Source organism: Castor canadensis, chromosome 2 (assembly GCF_047511655.1).
Source record: "Castor canadensis chromosome 2, mCasCan1.hap1v2, whole genome shotgun sequence".
Taxonomy (NCBI): domain Eukaryota; kingdom Metazoa; phylum Chordata; class Mammalia; order Rodentia; family Castoridae; genus Castor; species Castor canadensis.
The window spans coordinates 97299699-97326244 of NC_133387.1; the positions used below are offsets into that span (position 1 = coordinate 97299699).

The window sequence follows — 26546 nt, forward strand, 5'->3', positions numbered from 1 at the left end:
AGAGGCAGAGAAGTAACCTTATTACACAAGTACTCTTCCCTGTAAGACAACTGTCGATTTCTAAAGCTGCATAGGGTATGATGCTGAAAAGCTACAGAAAGCCTCAACCAATTGCCTTTATATGCTAAGAACATAAGAATTAAAACACAGGAACCACTGGGAAACTGGTTCACAGGTGACCCCAAAGTTTATCAAAACATTACAGCTTTGACTCAGTTTAATACCTAATTGGAGTAATGTACATAACCCTCAAATTATCTGTCCAGTAAAGAAAATGAAGACTCTACTTCGAAGAAAAAAAAGACTACTGGGGTCTCTACAATGTTTCATCTTTAATACTGATGGCTCAATACCAAATATGCCACAAGACAGGCACAAGTAACCAAAAATCAAGAAAAAAAAGATTATAAAAAAAAAAACTCATGGATAATCTAGATATTGTAGGCAGAAGAAAAGGACTTTAAAAATAACTAAGATCATACATTCAAAGCAACTATCAAAACAAAATCCAGAAGAAATGACAGAGAAACTGATGAAATAAAAGAAATTTTCAAAAGACAAGTGTAATCTAAAACAAGATTAAATGAAAATTTCAGGACTGAAAAACGTAACTGAAATTAAGAGGTCAATAGATTGTTTCATGAACCTTTAGCAAAGAGAAAAACAAGATTAGTGAGATGGAAAATGCATTATTAAAAGTATATGTATATATGTGTGTGTGTACACATATATATATTTAGATATTTTAGAAGTATATATGTCTCTTAACCCTCAAAGAATCAACAACCCAATGAAGAAATGAGTACATGAATTTAAATAGGGAACTTTCAAAGGAAGAGGTACAAATGACCAATAAATACATGAAGAAGCTCTCAACTTCCCTGCCCATAAAAGAAATGCAAATCAAAACTACACTAAGATTTCATCTCACCACAGTTAGAATGGCTACCTTCAAAAACAAAAACAACAAATGTTGGTGAGGATATGGGAAAACAGGACTGTTGGTGGGAATGTAAATTAGTACAAACATTATGGAAAACAGCATGGAGATTCCTTATAAAACTAAAAATAGAACTGCCATATGATCCAGTGACACCACTTCTGGGCATACAGCTGAAGGAATGAAATTATGCTGTTTGCAGGTAAATAGATGGAATTGGAGGACAACATGTTAAGTGAAGTAGGCTAGGTTCAGAAAGAAAAAGACCACGTTTTCTCTCATATAAGAAAATAAATCTAAAAGTTAAACATATACATAAAAACAACCATGATAATACACACATTTATATGTAGAACATATTTGTAATAGGGGAACTACAATATGGAACTTGGAAGAGGAGGGAAAGAAAACAAGAATGACAGAAAGTCAACAATATTGAAATAAATTACATCTGTGCGGGTAGATGATATAGCAATATGTATTGAAAGCTGCCGAGTAATAGGAGGTGGGAGGAAAAGGGTAAGGGAAGGTAACAGAGAGGGTTGAATTGACCAAAGTATATTCACAGCTGGGATATACTGAGAAACCCCTCTGAACACTGACTTTGGAATTAAAAATGAAAGGCAGAACTATAAAATAGGTATAGTGGGGGAATGGGAACTTGCAGGAGGGGGAATGTGAATAGAGGAGATGAAGGTGAGGAAAAACGGTTGATGGGCTTTGTACCTATAAATACGAAACAGAACGATGAAACCTCTTGCAATTGCTTTAAGTGGAGTGAGAAGGGGATCAAGGTGGGGGGTAGATGGTGGGGGTTATCTAACCAATGTACAATATAAGTCTATCTGGAATTGTCACAATGAATCCCCCCTGCACAATGAATATATACTGATAAAAACAGAAAAAGTATATATGTATGTGTGCTTATACACACACACACACACACCACACAAGAGAGAGAGCAAAGCCCAGAAAGGTCTTTGATAAAAAATACAGAAAAGGATGTATGAGACATGTGGAACACAGTGAAAAGGTCTAACATACTTATTGTCTAAAAGATTATATACTGTACTCAATTTGCCTAATACATTGCATAATCAAGAGTTCCTAAGAGCATTTATTAACATACACTTAATTAGTTCCAGAAGGATAAGGAAAAATGGGAAGGAGCAGGAGCAACATTTAAAAGAGATAACAGAATACTCTAAATATTACTTTACACAGCTTGTGTGAGTAAGCACTACAGTAGTGGCTTAGCTAGGTATGTCTCTCAAGATCTCTGATGATTTCAAGCAAGATGTCAGCTGAAGATGCAATCATTGGAAGACCTGACTGAAGTTAAGAGTCCAAGATGAATCACTCAAATGGTTGGCAAGATGGTGCTGGCTGTTGGAAATACAGGCATCAGTTCTTTGCTCTGGTTCTTTCTGTAGAGCTGTTTAAGAGTCCTCAGTACAAGGCACACAGCTTCCCCCACAGTGAGTGATCCAAGAAAGCACAAAATAGAAGTCTTATGCTTTATATGACCTAGCCTCAGAGATTGCACACTTCATTTCTACACTATTTTACTGCTCCTACAGGTCAGTCATGATTCAGTGTGGGAGAGGAGGACACAAGTTCATGAATAATAGGAGGTGAGGATCACTGGTGGGGGGGTGTCATCATTCAGGCTAGCTACAAGAATAATAATAAAACACTAGGAACAAGAAACTTAGTTTTTAAAAAAAATCATTATTTCTTCTCTACTGATGACCTGTAAAAATTTAATGTGCAGAAATTATTAGTTGTTTAGTAACAGAGTACTAAAATCAAAGTTGAGGTACCTACTATTAACTTTCCAAGAATAACTTTATTAAGCCAGTACAATAAGCAGTTTTCCAAAGGACCTTCACATTTCTATAAAATGATGCCTTATGATAATCAACCCAACCCAAGAAATTGTTACACTCCAAACTAATCTATTTTAATATAAAACATGAATAGCTAATTAACCAACTCTAGAGAAATCTGAAAAAGGGAAATTACAAAAACAAAAACACTTCTACTATGTATCTACAAGGAAGAAACAGAAATCAGGAGAGTTAACATCGAGTGGCACACATGATGTGTGCATTCTGAAGTAAATGTGTTAAACACAAATTGAATCCTGAGTGTTAGTCTTTATAAGATGCCACATGTTGCTCGAGTCTGGACATCAAATGTGCATCCAATGTGAAAAGTTAATTTTAGCCTCTTGACTATTTTGCATAAAAGCACTCATCCACGGACCATTAGACAAAGTTACTGTAAATAAGGTTTGCCTGTCTTATTTATAAGTAAAAAGTAAATAATTTCTCTCACATAAATAACAAAAATAAATACTTTACAACACAGTTCACTGAAGCATTCCTGCAAGGTTTCAAAAACTCCAATATTAGGCACTTGATGTACCATTTCATGCTTTTCTGACAGGTATCTTTTATGTTAAGTTAAAAGCAGGCTAAAGGTGAATTTTTAAGGTTTTCTCCTCCTTGCCATAAACAAAGAAAACAGAAAGTGATTCAAAAATACAATTCACAGAGGTTATTCTGCTGCTGTAGATTCCATATCACATTTTAAATAAAAAACATTTTTAAAGGAAAAAAACAAGCAAATTTAATACAAAGTTTCACTTTAATTAAAAAAAATTTTAAACAGAAGAAAGGCCTTCATGCAGTTTGAACTTCCGTGGTAAACAATCCAGTGTTAATAAAAAGCAAATCAATAGTTTTTGTTAAATTTTAATAATCTTACAAACCCACAAATAAAACCATCAACAGTCTGAGTTGAGATGACAGTTAACTGCGTTACTATGACAACCTGGTGGAATAGAACAAGTCCTGACTTGCAGCAAAGCGAAGATATGAACAGAGTGACATTTACCCATACAAGAAAAATTTGCAGCTCTCCTTTAAAAAGAATCAATTCCTCAACTAACATGGATTTTCACTAAGTGTATAGCACTTTTAATTAAAGACAAATCCTTTAAACCATCCTATAAAATGCTAGAACACTATCTGAAAATAAATGTCATATCACAGTCACTCTTACTGAGTTTTGAACTTTAGGTAGAAAAATTGCTTTGGGGAATAACAAATTAAAGCAATTAAGGATTTCTGCCTAAAACCTGTTCAGTACTTTGTAACTTTTGTTAATTCATTCCTATAGAGTAAATTTCCACAGAGGAAGTCCTGTTTTAATTTTACCAATCTCTTTCTTTCATTCATGAACACATTTTACATGATACAACACTATTCTAGTCCAAAAGAAGACTTGAATTTTACAGACAATAGAAGTGTGTCGATATGAATTCTAGTGGTTAAAAGAATTTTATACTGCTAATGTTTATACAAGAATTAAATTGTTACTTTTCTGGACACTGCTTCCTTATTAAAATTCAGACTGGTTTTGACAAAATAAAATGATTTTAGATATTCTGAAGGAAGGAGTGAGATATCACAGAAAGCCCACATGCAGCTGGCAGAAATACCACCAGTTGAGCACTACTAGATAGTCCATACTCACTCTGGTGGAGATGGCCTTTCTCTAACCAGCTTCTCTTTGAGAAATACCTCAGCAAAACCATCCAGAATTTTAATCATGAATGGTTTACTTGGTTTCATGTCATCAACTACATCTGACTAGGGGCAAATCCTTTTAATAAATATCCACTGTCTTTAAAGCTAGATACAATACGGAAACACTAACAACCTTAAAAGAAATTCTCATTGCTTTTTTAAAAGAAGTTTTCATGCAGTGTGAACTCCCACAGTTGAAAAAAAAAAAAAAAACAAGTGTTATTAAAAAGCAAATCAATAATCAACCATGGGTATGAAGGCACAAAATAAAGGCTTGCTTCCTCTAGGATATTCTCTCTAGAACTCTAATTACCTTAAGGAGAAGTGAAATACTAAAAATGGGTAGTCAGTCTTACAAGTTTAATGTATAAAAGTAGCTATCAAAATCCAATATCAGACATTTGAATTTTAGAAAATTTGCATTTTTAAAATATTCTCTCTTATCACAAACAATTCACTTCATAGAAGCCCCATGATATACCAGAATATTTCTTTTTCAGTTACCATTTGTTACAGAAGACAGAAGAACAGAAAAATAAAAAATGATGCCATATACAAATAAAAATAATTTAATGCATCATTAAAATACAATATAAGTGAATCAAAACATCTAATGTGAGACTCAAAAAAACATAACAATATTTTAAGGAAGAGATCCAACTACCACCACTGGGTATTATCAACACAGTCAGCATAAATAGATGAAAACTATGTATTATCAGGTATACACATTTATTTGAAACTATAGTATTATCACTGAATGTACATGCACAATATAGGACAGTTCAAAATTTAGTACATTAAGCTTGAACTTTTCCAGAAAGGTTAGAAGGATCAATGATGAGAATAATTTATAAAAAACACCCTGAAGTTTAAGACTAAAAATTAACTAAGGACAAATGATTTAATTAGCTTTTACATTGCCCAACCATTGCGCCTCCCATGCACACAAAATGAATGGTACTTCCTTAGAAGGGCAATTACAACTATCAGTTATTATATGCTCTCGTTGTAAAACAGAAAGACCACTTTATTTATATGGAAAGATAAGTATCTGGTAGAAAAGATGGCATTACAGCTCCTTGTGAAGTGTCAAAACATATCAAGAAAACTACATAAACAAGCTGAAAGAGTAACTTCTGGTTTCTATTAATAACACAAGGTATTATAGCTGCCTCACTGACCAAACTTTTTAAGAAAGTGACATGGAGTTAATGGAATTTATCTACAATAAAACAACCGTGGTCAAAGGATGCCTTTCCAGGATGCCTTTCCATAGACTGATGACACATAAGCAATTACATTCTTAGATGAATGCAAACAGCATTGCTAAATTCGTAACTTTCAAGCAATATTACTCAAAATATATTAATAAAAAGGGGCTAAAATTAGGAGTTGATAAATGTACTTTAGATGACCTGGTTCTATCTTTGTAAGTAGAAAATTCACCATGACACCACTCATTTCTATGTACTATTGTAAAACATATAAAATACACACATGGCTAAGTCAGTGAATCTCAAATGGAGATGCTTTTTGTCCCCAAGAACACTTACTTGGCAATGTCTAGCATAATTTTTGTTGTCACAACTGGTTGTGGGGTGATTGGAAAGGAAAAAACTACTGGCATCTAGCAAACAGAGGCCAGTAATGATGCTAAATAACCTACAAAGCCCAGGACCCTCCCAGAACAAAAAGTTATCTAGGACAAAATGCCAACAGTCCCAAAGTTAGAAACCCTGGATTAATTAAGTTTTACAAGATAAAATATTATCCATACACTAAAATCCATTTTCGAGAATGACTTAATAACAAAGGGAAATGTTCTCATGATATCTTGTTAGGTGGAAAAGTAGGTTACAAAATTGTTTTTCATGATCTGAATTTTTCTTAATGAATGTATGTGCCATAATTGAGTGTGGAGGGGTGATTAGAAGAATAGACATTGAAATAAAAACCTCCCTAAGCTTCAGGTTCTTCAATAGGTGATATTAGTACCCATATCAAGGGTTGCTGTGACTATTAAGAAGATAGCAAATACAAACCACTATTGTGAGTTATTGCCAATACTTGACAAATTTTCTAAAATGAATTTATCACATTTGTTATAAAAATAAATGCTATTTTTATAAAACTCAAAATAAATGTTAGTGTTCATCTTCTTCCAAAGTATAACTACTGAACTAAGATTCTTATCTCTCAGCACTGCTTTCCTCACCACAGCACTTTAACCAGAAAAGTGAGAAAAGTTGAGCCTGTAATAATTGAAGAGCTCTACTTAAGATTCACGAGATATGCAGTCTTCATAAACCCTGGTCTCTCCTTTGCCCTGTAGTATCAGAATTTCATGTCCAATTCAAGTAGAAAAAAAAATAAGGTGAAGGTTCCCATGCCCTAAGCCACATACCATAAACAGGATCAACTCTCATCATTTATTTTATATTGGGAAAGCGATAAGAATATATAGAGGGGGAGAAAAATAAGAAAAGCAAATAAGCTTTTCATTTTCTTCCAGCCATGTGGAATAACCTCACCAATCTTCAAGATATGCCATTCAGGTAGAGAATTTCTGCCACTAAAGCCAACATAACCTTCTTTTCCTTCCTTCCCAATATCTCTTGGTGATCACAAGATCCTTAGAAGCAGGGTTTATGCCTTTTCATTGTTTTGAACTTCACCTAACAAAACTGTGGGTACCTAATAAAGACCAGTGAAAACACACGTCTGTAGTAACAGCAGACCAAGTTTAGTAAGCAGCTTTCAAAAGACATTTTCATTTAGATTTCCACACTCCAAATCAAAGACTATCAACCACAGGAATGGCAGAGATCATCTAAACTATGTGCTAGTTTACAGACCCAGAAAGGAGTAGGGGCAAGGGTTGGGGGAGGACACCAGTCAGGAGGAAGAGGGTGGCTATTCTAAAACAGTATATACTGGAATTATGCATAAATGAAACTACTATCTTCCAGCAGTACTAGCAAATAAAGATTTTGCAAATTCAATTTTCATAAAAATTGATATGTATTTCTAATTTGTAAATTACTATATGAAAAAGGAAAAAATGTTAAATTCCTTCATATTTTTGTTGTAGAAGATTCAAATCCCTTCAACCATTTCCAAGCACACATTCCAAATTCCAAATGCAAAGAAGGACCTTGTTAGCCAGGCCCACCAAAGCCTCTTATAGCTTCTCACTAATTTCCATAAAGAAAGAGATAAAGACAAAACTCATAATACCAATAAAAATAAAACCAATTTCCAAAATCAAGTAGAAAATGAAATCTTTGTAGACTCTAAATTTATAACACATCCTAATTTGTTTTAAGAAAACATAAACCACCTGAATAAAAAGTACACAGCTGCTTTCTAACCCTCCTATCAACCCTCTGTGCTCACAACTTAAATCTGTCTGCAGCCTCTGTCTCCTTTATCTTCATGTCCTGTACCTTCTGGCCCTGGCCACGAGCTCTGTACATTTTTCTTCAGCAGACAAACATTCTAAACTGCTGCCTCAGTAGTGCCTCTATGGCCTGGGAGTCCCAAAAGGACTACAGGACAGAAGGAACCCTGATGGCAAGGAAGTGGGTACTGCAAGGGCCCAAGAAAGCTCATAAAGGTAGAAGCCCAAATAAATTAATAAACAGAAGAATAAGTCCAAGCATTAGTACCTGCATAACTTAGATTTTTTTTTATTATCATAACATAATAGTGTTGCCCTGGGGGTACAGTGTGACATCTACAAAAGTTCTTACAATATAGCATAGTTAAATTCACTTCCTCCATCATTCTCCATTATTCCCCCCTCCCTATAGTTTGGCTCTTCAATGTCCCTCAAAGGCTCAGGTGTGGTTACCAACTTGCGGTGGTACTGGGAGTTGGTGGAATCTTTAGGAGGTAGCAGTGGAAGGAAGTTAGGTCACTGGGATCGTGTCCTTGAAGGGGATATTAGGACTCTAAACCTTTTCCATCTCTTTTTTGCATCCCAGCTGCATAAATTGAGCAGGCCTCCTCTGCCACATGCTCCCAACATGATGCACTATGCCCTCCACAGGCTCAAAGCAACAGGGCCAAATGACCACAGTGTGAAAACACTGAAATCATAAGCAAAATAAACCTTTCCTCATTGTAAGCTTATTATCACAGGTATTTGGTTATAGTAATACAAGGCTAATGCAGTACTTTTTATCTCAATGTTCACTTTATTAATGAATTGTTACACGCATCATCCAAGGACTGGTCATCACTCATTTAGATCCTTAAAATACAAATAAGACAAATAGAATAAGACAACTACAAAATAAACTGAGAAAATGAAAGTCATCATAGTACTACCTGTCTCTGCAGCAAAGCACCTAGCCTAGACTGTTAGCTACAAGTTCTACTGAAAAATCCCTAAGTTATTTAAACTCTCCCATAATAGGTAAATATAAAATTATCCCTACTCATTTTCAAAGGGGAGTGTAGCACTGTTATCACCACTCCCAGAGTCCCACCAAAGGGGAGAAAAATACATATAAATCGGTAATCTCATAAGAATTTAAATGGAAAAACTCTAAATAGGCTATCATAAATCAATCCTAATCTACACTAATTGGAGACATGTAAAATTAAACATTGCAGAAATGAAAGATTAGACATTAAGAAATCTAACTCATCATTTCATAGGTCAAAGAAAAAAAATCCACAGGAACATGAAGATAGACACTCGGACAGCATTTATAAAGTTCAACACTCAATACTCCTTTCTGACTTGAGAGGGTAAGGAGGAGAGGGCGGGGAGGGGAGCTTTCAGTAAATAAAAAAAGGATTCCTAGAAATAAGAGCTGGGAATGTCTATCTGAAATCAAAAGCCAACGTGATACTAAAAACAGAGAGAGAAGTATTACCATTATCAACAGAAAATAATCCACAGGTACCAACTCTTACTTGAACTTTTCTCAAAATCAATTTAGAATTTTTACCCAAGGTGAAAGACAAGAAAACAGAAAATATATTAATAAATAGATCACTGTTAAGATGGTCTTATTTGAAGGCAAATAAGTAAGGAAAGAACAAGATATGGCTCTGCCAAGACAGCATCCCTAGGCTACTAGCCCCATGCCCTCAAATTGGCCTGATGACAGATAAAAATGAAAGAGGGATTCCAGAAATCAACGCAGCCAAGTGAGAAACTTCAGGGACAAGTGAAGTCACAGGAAGGGGAAGCAAAAACCCTACAACCAGAGCAAATGTGGCAGTGGAGTCAAGCTCAAAAACATCTGGGTAGATGCTATGTCTATCTCTCCCCAAGTTGCCAGATTCTGCAGCCCCATTTGCTAGAGAAATAAGCAGTACAGCCCAGGCCTCCAGGTGTGAGGACTGACCAGCTGTATTCACTCCTCCAGCTTCCACCTTTCCCTACAAGAAGGAGATGGTCTCCTCCCAGGGCTTCCCATCTTCCCTGTTGGATGTACACTAAAGGGTACTTCACAAGGGCTCGGAAGAGTCATTACTCAAGGTTCCATACTGAAATATATTTTTCAAGGAAATATTCAAATAATAGAGAAAAATCCAAGCAATGCCGTAAGAGATATAAGAAATAAAGATGATGGGGGGAGGGGAGAAGGATGCAGAGGTAGAGCAAGAATAACTCAGTATTCTACCAGAATCCATAACCAAGTAGCCAGTCACAAAGTAACATTTCTTTTTGCCAGTTGTTATCACAGAAAGTCAATATGGGCAGGGCAAGTTACTTATAATCTGAGTTTACTCACTTTTTGTGATGATAATACATACTTCTGGGGATTTCTGTATGAGTTAAATGTAATTGGTGTGTGCAATACACAGAGCATGATATCGGATGCTATTTGGTGAATGTCAGTTACTGAAAGTATTACCATTATGTGTGCTACAGCCCCAGGTTTAAATTGTAGGACTTACAGCCTCCCTTCTGTTAACTTCCTATCACACTGCCAGAACATAAAATGGAACAGTAACACATCCAATCTAATTACTTGTCTTATACTACTTTTGAAAAATGAAAACACAATGCCTTTGATTTCAGCACATCCCCATTTTGGCTGGGGATGCAGCTCAGTGGTAGGGCACTTGGCTAACTTGCACAAGCCCCTAGGGTTCAATTCCCAGCATCAAAAAACATTTTCAAACATATCTATATGTGAGCCTTGTCATTAGAAAAGGAAAAGGAAATATTACCGTCTCCTACTTATTAAGCCCAGAGCCTCTCCTAGATTCCTGTAAAGACACAGTAGTCCATGACAGGCCAAATACCTCAAACTGCCCAATCCCTAGTGATAGAAATGATGACAACAGTCTAACACCTTAAGCTTTCTCAGAGGCTTTCCCACTCCCACCTCTCTCCACTGCTATTCTGAGAGATTTATTCAATCCATTGAGGTCACTAGAGAAAAGTCATATTCTAAAGCAAAGAAATGTGATGTCATGGATGCCTAGGAATCTCTGTATTTAAAAATTGTCACAATAAAAATCAAGCAGACTATGGATGAAAAGAACCCTATGTACTATCTAGATTTGTCATAGCATTCCTTGAGCCTACAAAGAAAGAAATGCCTGAAAGTCTTAACAGTGCATATTTGGGCCCTAACTGTCAAATGATATCATTTAAACAACACTTCAGAAAGACATATACATATTGTTTTATAAAGATAGCCTCTCACAATATTACCAGTTTCAATTCAACTATTTTCTGTATGCTTCCCTTGCTTGATGTAATTTACTCCCCAGACTGAGAAACAAAGCCAAATGAAAGTGCTAAGGGGACAAGGTCATCCACTCAAATTATTTACTACATTAGTTTCCTATCACTCTTTAAAAAACAAAAAATAAAAATTAAAAACAAGTAAAAACAAAAAACTTAGGAGCTTTTGAAACAGAACAATTTATTACCTTATAATTCTGTGGAAAGGAAGTCCGAAACAGACTGCCTTGGGTAGCATACCCCTGGAGGCATGAGTGGAAAATCCTTTCTGTTGCGTTTTACAGCATCTGCAGGCCACCTGAATTCCTTGGCTGTGTGCACTTCCTCCACCTTCAAAGCCTCCCTCTTGCCTCCCTATGATCACATTGGTCCTACTCAGATGCTCCAGGATAATCCTTCCATCTGCACGTCAGCTGATTAGCAACCTTAATTCTTCCTTGCCCTGTAAAATCTCATATTCACAGGCTCAAGGGATAAAGGACTTAAGATACCTTTGGGAGACCATTATTCTGCCCACTACTAAGAATAACATAAGGATTGGAGGGGCTATAATTGGTGGGCTATGAGGCTGGATGCCAGAGCCAAATCTAAAGCTAAAAGACAATTCTCATTTGCTGGTTCCAAAATTAAATCATGGTCTTTGTGGACACAGTGCAGAATCAAATAATACAATTCTTAGTTTAAGTCAGGAAGCCAGGGGTCCTTGTTTCTGCTTGACAAAGGGCCTCTCAAAACCTAGACTCACTATCTCCAAAATAAGGATGGAATGTCACCATATCAAAGAAGCCTTCACTAGCAACCCAGGATAAAACAGCAATTCCTCAGGCCACTCCACATTCCGAATAGCCAATGTTATTTGTTTTTATCTACAACATGTATTATTACCAGATATAGCTTATATTTAAGTGCTTTTGCTTATTGTCTACCTTTTCCATCAGTACTAGTGCATTCTAGCATCCTAATATTCAATAAATATTTGTTGAATGAATAAAATAATCAATCAGTCAATCTTGGAGTGCCTAAAATAATTGTCCCCAAAGCAGTGAAAATATAAATTATGTTCAAGGATATATCATACCAAGGAGGAAACAGGTTTATATCTTTTCAACATCTAATGAATGGCAGAGATATAATAACACTACTTAGGAGGCTAAAACAGGAGGGTCATGAGTACAAGGCCAGCCTGGGCTGTACAGTGTGTTCCAGGACAGCCTGGACTACACAGCAAGACTTTGACTCAAAAAACAAAACAAAGAACATCTTCTAAGTTTCCAAAGGGATAATTTTTTTTAACAATATATGCTTCAAAGAGAATGTTTATCCTAGCCTGAATAATGTAATAATCAGCAGAATCTGTTAATATTAATAGCTCATTAAATAAAAAAGCTAGTTTTTAATACAAGGACTATCTGGAAGGATAGGATAGTATAACCCCATTTTTCTCAGCAATCAATCTCATAACAGGCTACATTACCATTTTAGTTACTAGTTGCTATAAATTTATTAAAATTAATACATGTAAAGAATCAATTTAAGTTTCAATAAATAATTCATAATATTCTAACCTTGAGGTGAGATAGATAAATAATTTTTTGTGTGATGTATTCTCTGATTTAAAAAGTTATCTATCCCTGGCCAGGCACAGTGGCACATGGCTGTAATCCCAGCACTCAGAAGGCAGAAACAGGAGAATGGCACATTCAAGGCCAGCCTAAGCTATATACCCTGTCTCAATAAAACAAAAACAAAAATGACTGGTTTCCATGTTAATAAAACTGCAAAAGAACTCTTCTTATGGCTGATGCACCTAGACATTGCTTTTTTTATCTTAAAACTAATTTCTTACTCAACATAAATAACACACTGGTTTATCTTACAGAACTTCAGCTGTCAGTCCACTGGGTTTGTTTTAATATGTTTAATTTAACTTAATTAAACATATTCATTGCCTCCAAACTGTGGTATTTGAAAGAAATGAATTGCCATCTGCTAGGATATATGTTTATTAATAAAGGAAACAAAAATTATAGAGCCAGAGATGATACAAACAAACTGTTCTTGAACAGTCTATTTTATACAGCTGTAACAGAATACCAGATTTGGCCATCTGTAAACATTAGAAGTTTATTTGGCTCATAATTCTGGAGGATGGAAAGTTCAAGATGGAGGGGCATATCTTCTGAGGCCCTTCTTGCACATGGCAGAAACTATACAGAGACAGCAAAACTGAACTCAATTTTACAACAATTCACACTCTCAATAATGACATTAATCCATTCGTGAGGGCAGAGACTTCATCACCTCATCGACTCTCAACACTGTTGCATGGGTGATTACGTTTCCAACACATAAACTTTGAGGGATACATTCAAACCAAGCAATCTGTAAAACAGAAGCAATCATTGTGCCCAAGTCAAAGGACTGATTAATACAACAAAAGAAGGTACCAAAGGGCAGTTTTCTATATTAAGCAAGTATTCATTTTTGTAATGATGACCATTATCAGAAGAGACTCCCACCACAGTGCTCACTTTATCACACCATCTTTGCTGCAAAGAGGGCGGAAATGCCTCTACAAGCAGAAACTTGTAGGATTTTAAAAGTAAAATAACGCACCAGAAATTAGTTTGTTCACTTGCTTTTGTTTAACTATATTTAATATGGAACCATATTTTTTGTTTTAGCCTGAACAAAACCATTCTAGGCTAGGCATGGTGCCTCAAGCCTATATTCCTAGCTACTTGGGAGGCAGAGTTCAGGAAAGTCATGGTTCGAGGCCAGTCAGGGCAAACAGTTCACAAGCCCCCCATCTTAACCAATGACTGGACTCAGTGGTACATGCCTGTCACCCCAGGTATGCAGGGAAGCATAAATAGGAAGACCATGGTCTAGGCTAGCCAGGGCATAAAACAAGACCCTATCTCAAAAATAACCCAAGCAAAAAGGGCTACTGGAATGGCTCATGTGGTACAGCACCTGCCTAGCAAGAGTGAGCCCCTGGGTTCATGTCCCAGCATGACCAAAAAAAGCAACAAGAACAAAAACATTCTAAAAGAAGTCACCATCGGATTAAAAATACCACTTTAAAAAATAAAACAATAACAGGGAAGTCAATCTTTAGGTTTATTCTTGGGGCCCAGATCATCTTTTTCCTTTAACTGCCTAATACTGGATTCAGTTTCCTATAACACAAATGAGCCAGACATTTGGACTCTTCTTGTTTCTTTCATCTAGCACACCTCTCACATACTCTCCTATACTTGCTATTGACAACTGGAGAAGCATCTCCTTGAAGGCAGGAAAGAAATGGAAGGAAAAGGTAGTTACTTTGAGGTTGAGGAAAAGAGCCCCAAATGGTGGCCTTTTGATGTAGTTAATATCATACAGCTGATTAGTGGAAGTGGGTTCCAATTCCAAGCTCTTTACCATTTTGCCTTCTAGTGCTGGTGCCTTCTTGGGATGGCATAAAGGACTGACTCCATCCCTGGGGTTCATGTCTTCGCTGTCCCTCATAATTTTTATGTGATCTGAGCATAACATTCCTCTGTTCTTCAGCTCCTCATGTGAAAAATAGGGGGTACAGCCAAGCTGTGTACAGTTGTTGTAAGGCTTAGGTAAGATGAATGTTTGTAAATTGTCTTGTATAGTGCTTCACACTTGGGGAGCACTCTATAAATCTTCAGCTTATATTTTAGATTAACGGTGATTGCTCATTTTACAACTTTGTGTTCCACCTGAGGGGCTGGGGAGATCTCCCCACAGCTCTATGAGAGTGTTACCCTTCCAGATGCTGCTGATTCTAGTGAAGATGTGCACCAGCAAATTAGTCAGCTACTGATGGATCAAGTTTATGTCTCCTACACATATTAAGTCTGTTTGTAGTCAAGCCTGGGGATAAGTTTTTCTTGGGTTTCTTTGCTCAATTTGAATCACTTTCCAATTCCAGCAGTAACATTTGGAGACACTACTTATTACCAGGTATAAGAATGGTGATCTGAAATGTTTTCCAATACTTTATCAAAAATTAATAGGCATTATATCCTATCTATAAGCAAACTCAGAAATGTCTTACCAAGTCTACTACAGTAGAGAGTACTACATAGTTAAAATGTTAAGAACTATGAATAATGGCATAATATATGTTTTCCAGAGAAATATCCATGATCCCACCTTTCCCCTGAAAAATCAAACAAAATTCACATGACAACAATATGCAATATCATCTATATTTAATAGACTACCATGGCTATAGTCACATTGGCATAAATTTCCTGTAGGTTATCACAGATACATTTTTATTCCCCTGCACTAAATGAAGTATTAAAAGGAAAAAATGAATTTATCAGTCTATCCATAAAACTGATAAGCTAATTAATTTTTAGTATGCTTAAACTTATTATTTAATCATAGTCTCGAAAGGAAGCTTTTAAAGCCCTCGCTTTTTTAAAAGAATGACTTTACTCTCCTTAAGGTATAATATTTAACACAACTTACCTCCCTAATAGTTTTATAGTTTCCCTTTTTTTTGGCTTGGGGGATGGAAGGGATGGTGGTGGGGAAGAGGGAGACAGTACTGGGCTTGCTAGGCAGGCTCTCTACCACTTGAGCAATGTCTTCAGCTTTCCTATTTTTTTTTTTTTTTTTGGTGGTACTGGGATTTGAATTCAGGGCTTTGCACTAGTTAGGCAGGCACTCTATCACTTCAGACATGCCTCTAGGCACCTTTATAAGAAATAAACTAGAATTTCAATCATTCAGGAATTATTATAGATAGAGTAGAATGGGTATAGGTTATGTAGGCACCTTTATAAGAAATAAACTAGAATTTCAATCATTCAGGAATTATTATAGATAGAGTAGAATGGGTATAGGTTATTCTTTCATTAGAAAGAATGAATAAAGAATAAATATTGAGGCTGGAGGTATAGCTCAGTGGTACAACAGTTGCCTAGCATGTGCAAGCCCTGGGTTTGACCCCAGCATGGTGAAAATAACCAAATTATTGTAAAACCTGTAGTAGATTAAAAAAAAAAAAAAAAGCTTTAGAACAATGAGATATAGTTTTTAAATTTTTGTATAAATTTTCCCAGTGTTTACGTTTCAGATTAAAGTACGGTTCAGGATGAAGAGAGAACTTTCTGTTTTTTTCCTTTTTATTTTTTAAGCTAATCCTTTTAAATACTTTTTGGACAACTGGCATGCTCTTCCCTACCTTGGCCCTACTTTATGGCCCTGTTTAACCCACCTCACTTCAACTCTCTGCCCTTGGGAATGTAATAGTTAATAAAGCAGAGCAAGTAATTAGGTTAGCAACAAATCTGAAGGGTCCTGAATTACCACTTACCTCAGAATCATCTGTGGATTCTTCAAGAGACCCAGTTTCCTGTAAAACACAGAGGGGGAAATGGTCAGAAGAGAGAACAAAAGAATAAAACACACTTGACAGGGAAAGATTCTATGTCTCCCTATCACCAATCCCACCTGCTCTTATAGAAGGGTATCTGCAACTGCACTTTGGAGGATTCCACATGCTGGACTCTCACATACCTCTTAGAACTTCTCCACACTCTGGCAAGCCAAGGACCATCTAATGTGGGGTCAACAGGGTCCACACTTCTATTGACTTTTGTCAAGCAGTAATCAGGTGAACAGAACACCCCAGGAACTTCACACCTGAGTGCCTACAAGACTCTCCCCCAGCTAGTAATGAAATCCATATGGTAAAGCAGTCTCACTGAGGGGAAGAGGAAACTGCCATCTCAGATAATCTACAAGCCATTTTTATACTGAAATCTCTTGTATTATTATTAATTATGTTATTAATCTGGTTGTGTCAAAATGATTGTCTGGCTAAAACAGTTTTTAGAAAGAGTCTCCCTGCAGTGGTACTTATCAGACCCTGTTCAAATGGGCTGTATAATTTACATGCAGTCTTTAAACCATTAACTCCAAGACAAATTCTGCCATTTAACACAGTTTCTCTCTTGCTAGACAATGAATCTTGCTGCTCTGGAGGAAACAAAGCAAAAAGGGAAAAATTGACTTGATCCTGCTAATCTCTCACCTGTCCACTGAAAGAGAGAATCTGCTGATGCCACGCATCTTCAAAGAGGTCAGCAAGATGAAGATTTACTTAACGTACTTATAGATATCAATAGCAATAAAAGGTTACAACTAATATGCTGACACCGAATGTAAGCATTTTACAACAATCCATGGGATGAGCAAAGAATAAAAAAAAAATGAGGCAAGGACATTTTAGATCTAACTAATATTTTTTCAAGAAAAAAATGAAATTTTTTTAAAAGCCAGATGCATAATTCACTTTTAAGCTGGATAGCAAGATAAATATAATTTATTTTAGTTAAAATAATCTTTTAATGATTTAAAAACAATTTTATTTCATACATTTAAAATCAGTTAAGAGCTTGGTAGATAGCAGACACTCTCCAGATTATAGTCTTATGGAAAATAAAATCTCTGTACTCAAAGACCATCTGCAAAATAAGGCTAAATACGACTTGTAATTAGAAATTTTGTTATAGTTAGGTTACTAACTATGATGAGTATTAGAATACCCTCTATATCCAATGCAGCTTGTTTAATGTTAATGTGAATTTTAGAAAGTTCTCAGTAGTTTGAGTAACAATTCTCTATGGTAACTTTTTGTTCTTAACACTTCCAAGACAATTTTAAAAAATATCTCATTCTTCCACCACATGACAGTTGTCCAGAAAGTCAATGGCATTCATCATGCCCACCCCTCTAAACTGTTCTTCCTCTACACTAATCATCCAGTTCCTGGTTTTATTCCTCAGGGCCAGCTTGATCCTTCTCTTTTGGACAAATTCTTTAAATATTATTGGTCATTATTGTAAAAGAAATAGAGAACAAGGAAATAATTCAAATACATCCAGCTAATTTTCCATAAAGGCAATAAGAAGACATAATGGGGAAAGGATAATCTCCTTTATTGAAGAATAATGGTGCTAGAAAAACTGGATTTCTACATGCAAAAGAATGAAGTTGGACCCTTATTTTACACTAGCCACAAAAAATCAACTTCAAATAGATAAAAGAGCTAAAGGAAGATCTGAAACCAAAAAAAGTCCATATGGAAGAGCTTCCTGACATTGATTTCTTGGATATATACACCAAAAGCTCAGGCTTCAAGAGCAAAAATAAATAAATGGCACTTTGGCAAACTAAAATGCTTCTGCATAGCAATGGAAACAATCAACAAAATGAAAAGGCAACCTATGAATTGGGAAAAAAATATCTGCAAGTTGTATCTCATAATAGGGTTCATATCCTGAATTTCACAACTCAATAGCAAGAATGCAAATAACCTAATTTTTAAAAAGGACCTACATAGACACTTCCCACAAAGAAAACATAAAAACAGACAACAGGTATTTGAAAAGGTGCTCAAAATCACTAGTCATCAGGGAAATTTAATAATCAAAATTGCTATATCACCTCATACCAATCAAGATAGCTATGATCAGAAAGACAAGAAATTACCACTGATGGGGAAGGTGTAAAAAAGTGATATTTTGCACATTGTTGGTGGAAGTGGGAACTGATGTAGCTGTATAGAACACAGTATGGACATACTTAAAGCACTCAAAAAACAGAATTACTGTATGACCCAACAATCCCTCCTTTTGGTATATACCCAAAGTAAACACTCCCATCTTCACTGAAGTATTATGCATACTAGCCAAGATAGTGAAACAACCCAAGTGCCTGTCAACAGATAAATGGATGAAGAAACTGTGATACACACACACACACACACACACACACAGAGAGAGAGAGAGAGAGAAAGAGAAAGAGAGAGAGAGAGAGGAGAAGACGCTACAATTTGCCACAGCATGGACTTGGAGGACATTATGCTAACTGAAACAAGCCAGACACACAAAGAATAAAAATTTTTTTATTTACTCACTTACATCTGGACTCAAGGGAAAAAAATGTCAAATATACAGAGACAGAGAATAAAGCAGTGGTTCCCAGGGAAAGAGGAGTTTAGAAATGTTGAGATACAAGTTAAATGACACAGAGATATGTGGTATGAACAAGTCTAAATACTTTATGTACAACATGAGAGCTACAGTTCATAATGGTGTCTATGTAGCCAGTATTTCTATCTAACAAATAGATTACAGAGGTACTTGCTATAGGGAAAATGGATAACATGAAATGATGGATATGTTCATTTGTTTCACTTAGTAACCATTTTACTGTATATATGTATTTCATAACATCACACACTGCATACCTTACACATGCACAACAGAAACTATTTTTTTAAATAGTTGATGTTCTAACTTTACTAAAGATCTACTATATACTGCTCATGATGCTAAATGCTTTATCATATGAACATTTGTAATACAGCATCTTAAACTTTTCTCACAATCCCTCAGGTCAGAATAATCAGGCAGAGGTTGAATTTAATGAATTATAACATACCTACCATCCTTAAGATCTCTGCATACTAAATTATTAGAATTGGCAAAGCAAGACTTTGACAACTGTACCAATAAACTCATCTAGATTCCTAGTTCCCATATCTAAGACTCTAAAAAGACACTTGACTATTCTTTTCAGAAAAATTACACTAAACCTAAGTAATTTTTTAAATTGGAGTCCATTAAAATATGCACACTGGATAAACAAGTAAATATCCATTTATGTTCTTTGTTAAAACAAAAACCATAAATCCCCAACCAATGAGGTCAATCCAAAACCTCAAAATCACATTATACTCTTATCCATATCAGAATAAATGAAGTGCCAGAAGCCAAATCCTTGAAGCTTGCAGATCTCAGACCTGGAGTTTTAGGCAAAAGCAGGCTCTGAGGAATTTCCTGTGGCTGCTGGCACCAACTAAGAATGTTTCTTCCAGGACATGGTAAGATCCACCCTGGGCATTAGCACAAGATTCCTGAGCATAGATGTGGCTTCACATCTGCATGTTTGTTTACAATCCTACCAAAGCAATGCACAAGTAACTTCAGGAATTAGCCTGGCCTATTTTTTCTTAGCTTCATTCACTCACCAATCCCCTCTATGTAATACAGGTGAACAAGGTATAAATATACCCAAAGAGGGATCTGAGGAGCAAGTTTAAACCATAAGAAAGATTGTCATTTAGAGTCCATGGTTTTCTAACATTTTTAAGCTTCATCCAAACAATTTTATCTTTGAATCGTGAAAATGTGAATTATAAAATTGTGCTGTGCTCTAAGTGAAATAAACCAAACACAAAAAGACAAATACTGTATGATTCCAGGAATGTAAGACAGAATTAAAATCAGTTTCCAGAGGAAAATTGGCAGGGGGACTAACTGTTTAATGGGTAGGTTTAGGTTATATGGATGAATAGTTCTAGAGATGGATGGTAGTAATGACTGCACAACAACATGAATGTACTTAATGTCATTGACTCATATACTTAAAAATGGTTAAATTGGAATTTTCATACTTAAAAAACCTTGTGCTTTTCTGTCTAAAACAAAAATGATGAACTTGAAGATCTCTGGTGACACAAACATAGCTGAACAAATTCTGGGTAGCAGATTGAAAGGTAAACTCAATAATTTATCTTTTTTTTGCAAAGCAATCCATCCAACTCAAATCATCTATCCAAAGAATTTCACCTAATGATCTCTGCACCATGACATGCAACCTCTCTAACATAATCATTAGCTGCCATTTGCATTATCTTCCCAAAGCATGGATCAGGCTGATCGTTGCCCTCCTCCAAGAACTCTCAATAGTGTCAGCTTAAAGAACAGATTTCGGATTCACTAACAAGGTAGTCAAAACCCTTTCCAGTCTGACTCCAGTTGCTTCTCGACCTTTTGGCTAAGATCAAGTGCAGTCTGTCTCCAAGATCAGACTTAGCCTGCAAATAGACAGGGGACACCTTCTCTACATTCTAAATGAACAGTGTGCCCCAGCTAAGCTGAATAGCAAAGAGGTTTGTAACAGATCCCTATTTCTGATATGGCCACAGGAAGGAATATTTTGTGTGATATGTATTTCATAACCTATGTCATAGAGCCTCTGTTAAAAAAAATCTCAAAAAGTCCAGTTTAGGGCTCATAGACTAAGCTAGTTGAATAATAGAGATGAAAAAGTACTTAGGGAGCTGGCAGGAGTAGGGAGACTCAGCTTAACCCATTCAATACACTAGGCTCAGTTTATGCACTTATTCTGCAAATAAAGAAAAATCTTAAGGTCTGTCCCAGTGTGAAAAGGGACAAGTTCATTGGTTCTGTGAGCCAGTCCCCAATCTGATTTTGCATCAGAATCATCAACTCAGTCTGGGGGAATCAGCTTATACCCACTAATACACTTCACAGATTCTGATTCAGTAGATCTAAAATAAAAAGCCCAGATTTCTTAACAACAACAACAACAAAAAACCACAAAGAGGACCATGTATCAAGAACCAACCAAGGCAACTGAAAATGAGCAGCCATGAAAGGGGAGCTGTATGAGACACAGAAGCCCCTGATAAGATGGGTAACCCTCTCCACAGAGGTAATGTGGATAAGTGCTAAAGAGACAATTAATAATCTGCTATCGACATCAGTCTCCAATCAATGTTAGCAACCATCCAACCCAGCTGAAGATCAGTAGAAAAACTTACAGAGCAACAGGCAAGTCCATCTAAACTAATTTTTGACTATAATCATATGACGATAAAGAGTAGGTCCTGTAAAACTTTGTTGATCCTGTGTTTTGCAACTTCTTGTTTAGGCTTGGTTTTTCCTTCAGTTATTGGTAACATTGCTTTTAAAAGATTTGCCTTACTAAACCACAAAAAAAGAGAGTTGTGCCTACATAAGCCAAGTCCAGGTATGGATGGTTCATCATTGTCCTGCTTATAAGATAACCATTTCAACCTAGCCACTTTAACATACTTCATCTCACTGAATACTCACAAGAGTCTTAGAGAGTAAAAGTCCTAGTTTACAGGCAAGAAAACTGAACCACTCAAATATGTGCTGTCTTGACTTTTATTTTTTATACATTAACAGTATGCATGATCATGAAAAGTATCACCTGATAATCTACAAATGGTCAACAATAATGACAGAATGTCCCTAATTTGTACAATATAAAGGCAGAATTCAAGGTAGGAACTCTTCCATCTAGTCAAGGAATAGATGGTCTGATTGTGCCAATACTGTAAAGGATCAGGCTCTGGGCTGGCCAAAGGTGGCAGTAGTAGAAAATGTAATCTAAATTGCATTTGAATTAATAACATTCCAAACTTTCAAGTAAGATAAAATATTCTCACACAAATTCTACAAGACCTAATTTACAATTTGACAAATAAGAATTATTGTCTCTCTAATAAATTCATTTAAACATTTTTTTAAACACCTAGCATCTGGAAGACACCAGCTCTGTGAGACATACAAACACGAGTAAGCTCTCATCCTCATTCTTGAGGACTCAGCAATCTGTAGGAGATAAGACAAATACACAAACAACCACACTTCAAGCAGAATGTTATTCATGAGAGGTATGAACAAATACTGTTGGGCATCTGTGATTATGAAGGCCAACTACAAATCATTCGGGAGCTAAGTAAAACTGCTGTTTATAAAATTTCCAGATAGAATGCAGGGTAGTAGTTCTTTCTGTAAGCTCTAAAATATAAATGCAGTTACTTTCACAAATACCTTTACTACATGCAGAAAAGGCAAAGATTTCTCATTAACTTAAAAACATTTGTCATTCCTACCCAAAAAGTTATCTTAATTGTAAAGCCTGTGAGTTGTTTTTATAGTACATTAAGTCGCTCAGGGCAAATGTCACTGTTTTGGTTATTCATAAAATGAAAAGTGGGGGAGCAATCACCAAAGAATACAACACTCAGGAAAGGTAATGCCAGAGGCTCAGCTTTGTATTACTCCTCTTGGAAAGCTGTCTACATTTACAAATGTTTGTTTCTTTTGTCAAGTGACAAACAGACTACTGGTATTTTTTAAGAAAGACACTGACACCATCTGAAGGCAAGCTCTCAACTCCAATCATATGCTGGCTATTTAAGCATCAAAGATGGAATAATGGCTTGAAGGAAAATCATTAAGGTAATAAGGGCTAATTCTATTTTGTAAAAAATGATTTAGATTTAGGTTCTTAGGTATATTTTTAAAAGTAGGTGTTATAGAGAAAAAATCATGAGCTCTGGAAATAAAAGACTAAAGTTGCATTACAGATGTAAGCCTGGGAAAATTCAAGTACACTGAATTTCAACTTACTTATGTGTAACATTCAATCATTTAACACAATTTTATTAAGTATCAAGCAATACTCTAGTGGTGGTCATACAGTTGTGAACCAATCCTTGTCATGCAGTTTACATTCTAATAGTTAAAGTATACTGATACATATAGGAAAAAAATAAATAGAAATTTTAAAATAAAGTACGTTAAAGGGTGAAGAAATTATATAGAAAAATAATGTAGGAAAGAGGCTCCAAAGAATGGTCAGGGAAAATGTTAGTTAAAAAGAACACCTTGAGAAAGGCATGAAAGAAGAGAGAAAAATCCCCGTCAGTATCAGATCTCCTAAATTGAGGACAGCATTAGCAAAGGCCCTGATAGGTATATACCAGGCCTGTTGAAGGAACAATAAGAAAGGTAGTATGGCTGATAGAGAATGACAGGAGGGGAAAAGGAATATAGTAGAAAGTAAGGTCAAAGAAAGGTGGTAAGGGGTGGCTGGGACAAGGCTCTGAAGGTCAAGTAGGCTACTGGAAAAACACTGGCTTTTCCCCAGTGTGACATGGGAAGGCACTGGAAGGTTTGGACATAGGAAGTGCTTGATCTGACATATATCAGAATAAACATTTACCTCACAGAATCCTTTTGGGGAGGACCAAATACAAGGTGAAAGTGTTTTTTAAACTTTAAAGTGCTAGACAAATGTGAAAGATTCTTATTATATCCCTAACTTTCTTTCTTTTTAATTGTGCTAGGTGGGGTACATTGTGGCACTTACAAAAGTCCTTACAATATAATTTACCCCGCCTACCACATTCCTGTATTGCCCCTACCCCATTCCTGGAGTAGTTTCAAAAGGTATTATTTCTCCATTTACATACATGTGTACACAGTATTTGCACTATTTACCCTCCCACACCCTTTTGGTGCCACTCCCCCAGGATGACCTATTCTGTCCTCCAATTTTGTAAAAGAAAAAAAATGACATTTTTGCTTGTTTAAGATAGATAGCTACACAGGGAGTTTCCTTGTGGCACTTCCATGTATGTATATATTATAACCCGAATTGATTCATCTCCTCTATTTTTCTTCTTTCTACCTTAGTCCCTTTCTTATGGTGGTCTTAACAAGTTTAAAAATTCTATATTTATTCTCGAGAGTACATCAACCACATTCACTTACTTAATTTCCTTCTTTTACCTTCTCCCTTTCCTATGTGACCTCCCTTTATTGTGACTTGTTTTCTCTCATGTGGAGTACAGACCAAACAGAAACACAGCAATACTTATGAAAAATAGGTCCCTAACTTTCTATATACTTTTTTTTCCTTTTTAATATCAGACAGCTTTGCCAAATTCATCTTCTCCACAAGGGTAATCATAAGAGCAATTCTTAGGATTCTTCCCATTTCTACTGCACTGCATCTAAGAACTTAAGGAACTTGGTTTTTTGGTTTTATACCAAATCATGAATAATTATAGTTCATGTGAAAAGCAATCTTACCACTAATCAAACTGAGCAATGACATTTAGAAAACGATGCATTCTTCATAAGTGTTTTCGTTTCACTTGGCCAGAATAGTAAAGGGAGGCAAGAGTTTTACATTGTTTCCACAATGACCAACCAAATCAGATTTCCACCTAGTCATATTTCTTAATCACTGGCATATAGAAAATGTATAGAGGGCATATTTTCATTACGAAATCAAAGTGAAGTATTACCCAAAGGGTTAAAAAATCACTTTAAAAAAAAGTAAGTGTCTCTTAAGATATTAAACAGGTCATCATCACATCATTTTGTAAAAGCAATCACAGCAACTGACGATCAGAAAGTGTATGAGGAAAAGCAGCTTCAAACTGAAACAACACTAGAAACTTAAGTGATCTCTCCCAAAATCTGGCCTACGTTTCCTCTTTTTTGTCTTGATTTTTATTGTGCCGTTTTATCTAATGTGTCATTACCACTATCTGAAAATTGTATTCTTGTCATTCATTTCTACCGAAAACTTCGGTACCACGTGGCCAGATGTTGACTGGACACTGCCATCTGATGTCCTGCGGGCAAGATATAATCCCATCTTTTACTTAGCCCAATCATTTTAAGCACTATGTGTACTAACCCATTCCATGTCAACGCACCCTCTGAGGAAGGTGCAACTATCATCTCCATCTTATATTTGAAAGTTAAATAGTTCAAAGGTACACTTAGAAAGCTCTGGAGCCTAAGTATTATGGCTCCAGAACTCGTACCCTTAATCCCTGCGGAACCTCCAGTAGGGCCTTACTTAGCTCTGTACCTATAACCCACAGATACAGAACTCATCATTGTGCTGCTGTCTCTATGATCCTCCGACTAGAGGGCAACGTAAACCTCGGCCATCTGACCTCAAAATTCAGGACATCCTTTACTTCTCCCCCAGTCAGTCGGTCCCCGGGGTAGGTTGGCCGGCCTTCACCCGAGAACGTCACTAAACTGGAGCCCGAGAGACTACCAGGGCGGGCGGCCTCGGGACCGCAGGGGCGTGTCGGGGGCTCTACCGCGCCCTCCCCAGAGGCAAGCTACCCCGCGTCCTGCTCCGAAAGGAACTTCCGCCCCCATCTCCCTATCCCGCGGGGTCCTCCCCCATGCCTCAGCGGCCCGCCACGCGCCCCTCCGCGCCCCTAAGCCTGGTCTCCTCTGCGCTACTGCTGCAAACTACCACTTGCAGCTTTTACCTGCTCTTCTGCTTCCGCCATGGCGCGCCCGAGAGTCACATGACCTACCCGGAAACGAGTAAAACAGACGCTAGGCGCGGAGCCTGCTGGGAAATGTAGTTTTAGCTGCTCCCGCCTAGCCGGTTCAGCCCGGTTCTGGAATGGTGGGTTCTCTTTTCTGCTCAACCGGGTCTTGGAGAATCCGAACAGGACCACTGTTAATGCTATAATTTATTTCATTGTTCTGATTTCTGAGGTTACTATAGTGTTCATTAAGCACGTACTATATATCAAGGCCTGGTTATAGTTTGCAAGACGTATCCCATACAATCCTCCCGTTGA

At 36.5% G+C, this 26546-nt stretch overlaps 1 protein-coding gene across 1 annotated transcript in view; it reads right to left on the reverse strand.

Moving 5' to 3' along the window:
* The window catches only part of Vps41 (VPS41 subunit of HOPS complex), a 162324-nt gene extending 136046 nt beyond the window's left edge, over positions 1–26278 (reverse strand). Inside the window, exons 1-2 of the mRNA XM_074065353.1 lie at positions 26226–26278; positions 16602–16640 (exon numbers count right to left, since the gene is read on the reverse strand). Of these exons, the coding sequence (XP_073921454.1) occupies positions 16602–16640; positions 26226–26246 (60 nt within the window). The 5' untranslated portion in view covers positions 26247–26278. The remainder of the gene's footprint in view (positions 1–16601; positions 16641–26225) is intronic.
* Between the last annotated feature and the right edge of the window lie 268 nt (positions 26279–26546).